The 953-nt window shown below is 68.1% G+C and overlaps 1 protein-coding gene across 1 annotated transcript in view; it reads left to right on the top strand.

Moving 5' to 3' along the window:
• Positions 1 to 953, top strand: part of LOC103921022 (PAB-dependent poly(A)-specific ribonuclease subunit PAN2-like) — a gene marked incomplete at its 3' end in the record, with an annotated part of 19,060 nt that overhangs the window by 9,066 nt on the left and 9,041 nt on the right. The window contains exons 18-20 of the mRNA XM_009328915.1: positions 28 to 180; positions 289 to 432; positions 670 to 849. Coding sequence (XP_009327190.1) covers positions 28 to 180; positions 289 to 432; positions 670 to 849 — 477 coding nt within the window. The remainder of the gene's footprint in view (positions 1 to 27; positions 181 to 288; positions 433 to 669; positions 850 to 953) is intronic.

Below are 953 nucleotides of genomic sequence, written 5' to 3'. Positions count from 1 at the left end.
CTCCCTTCTCCTTTGCCTGCCGTACAGAGCCCCATCGAAGCCAGCGTGCTGCTGGCGGAGGCCTCCCTGGCTCGCAAGCAGCGCAAGTGCCCCGCCACCTTCATCCCCCTCATGTTGAGCGAGATGCCGCAGGCGGGCGACCTGGTGGGGCTGGACGCCGAGTTTGTCACGCTGAACGAGGTCAGGCCTCAGGGGACGGGGCGCAGGGGCAGCCCCTCTGGGTGCGCCCGGTCCCTGCGGGGACTGCGGGAGCTGTCGGTCACCGAGCTCTCCTCTCGCCCCTTGCAGGAGGAGGCCGAGCTGCGCAGCGACGGGACCAAATCCACCATCAAGCCCAGCCAGATGTCGGTGGCCAGAATCACGTGCGTGCGCGGGCAGGGCCCAAACGAGGGCGTCCCCTTCATTGATGACTATATCTCCACCCAAGAGCAGGTACGGGGCTCCCGCCTGGCCTCACGCAGCTCCCCAGCCCCACGGGGAGGACATGGACAGCTCCCCAGCCCCATGGGGAGGACATGGACCCACTCTGCCTCCTGCCCCACGGAGGGGCACCCGCAATAATGACCGCACCCTCCCCGGGATGCTGGCAGGGGAATCGGGGAGGGGGCAGACCCCCACGGCTGCCCCTCGGCCCTCCCAGCCTGCCTCCATGGGCCCTGGTCTCCGCAGGTGGTGGACTACCTGACCCAGTACTCGGGGATCAAGCCGGGAGACCTGGACGCCAAGATCTCCTCCAAGCACCTCACCACTCTTAAATCCACCTACCTGAAGCTGCGCTTCCTCATCGATGTGGGAGTCAAGTTTGTGGGGCACGGGCTGCAGAAGGACTTCCGTGTCATCAACCTGATGGTGACAGCGCCGAGCCCCCCTCCCTCAACCCGGGCACGGGGGTCTCGGGGTGGGGATGGGGGGCTGGTGGCAGTGCCCGGGGTCACCGCCCCCCCCCCCCCCCC

This window comes from Pygoscelis adeliae, unplaced genomic scaffold (assembly GCF_000699105.1).
Source record: "Pygoscelis adeliae isolate BGI_AS28 unplaced genomic scaffold, ASM69910v1 Scaffold927, whole genome shotgun sequence".
In the NCBI taxonomy this organism is placed as follows: Eukaryota; Metazoa; Chordata; class Aves; order Sphenisciformes; family Spheniscidae; genus Pygoscelis; species Pygoscelis adeliae.
Note: the sequence above shows the minus strand (reverse complement) of the source record. Positions and strands in the feature narration are given on the sequence as shown.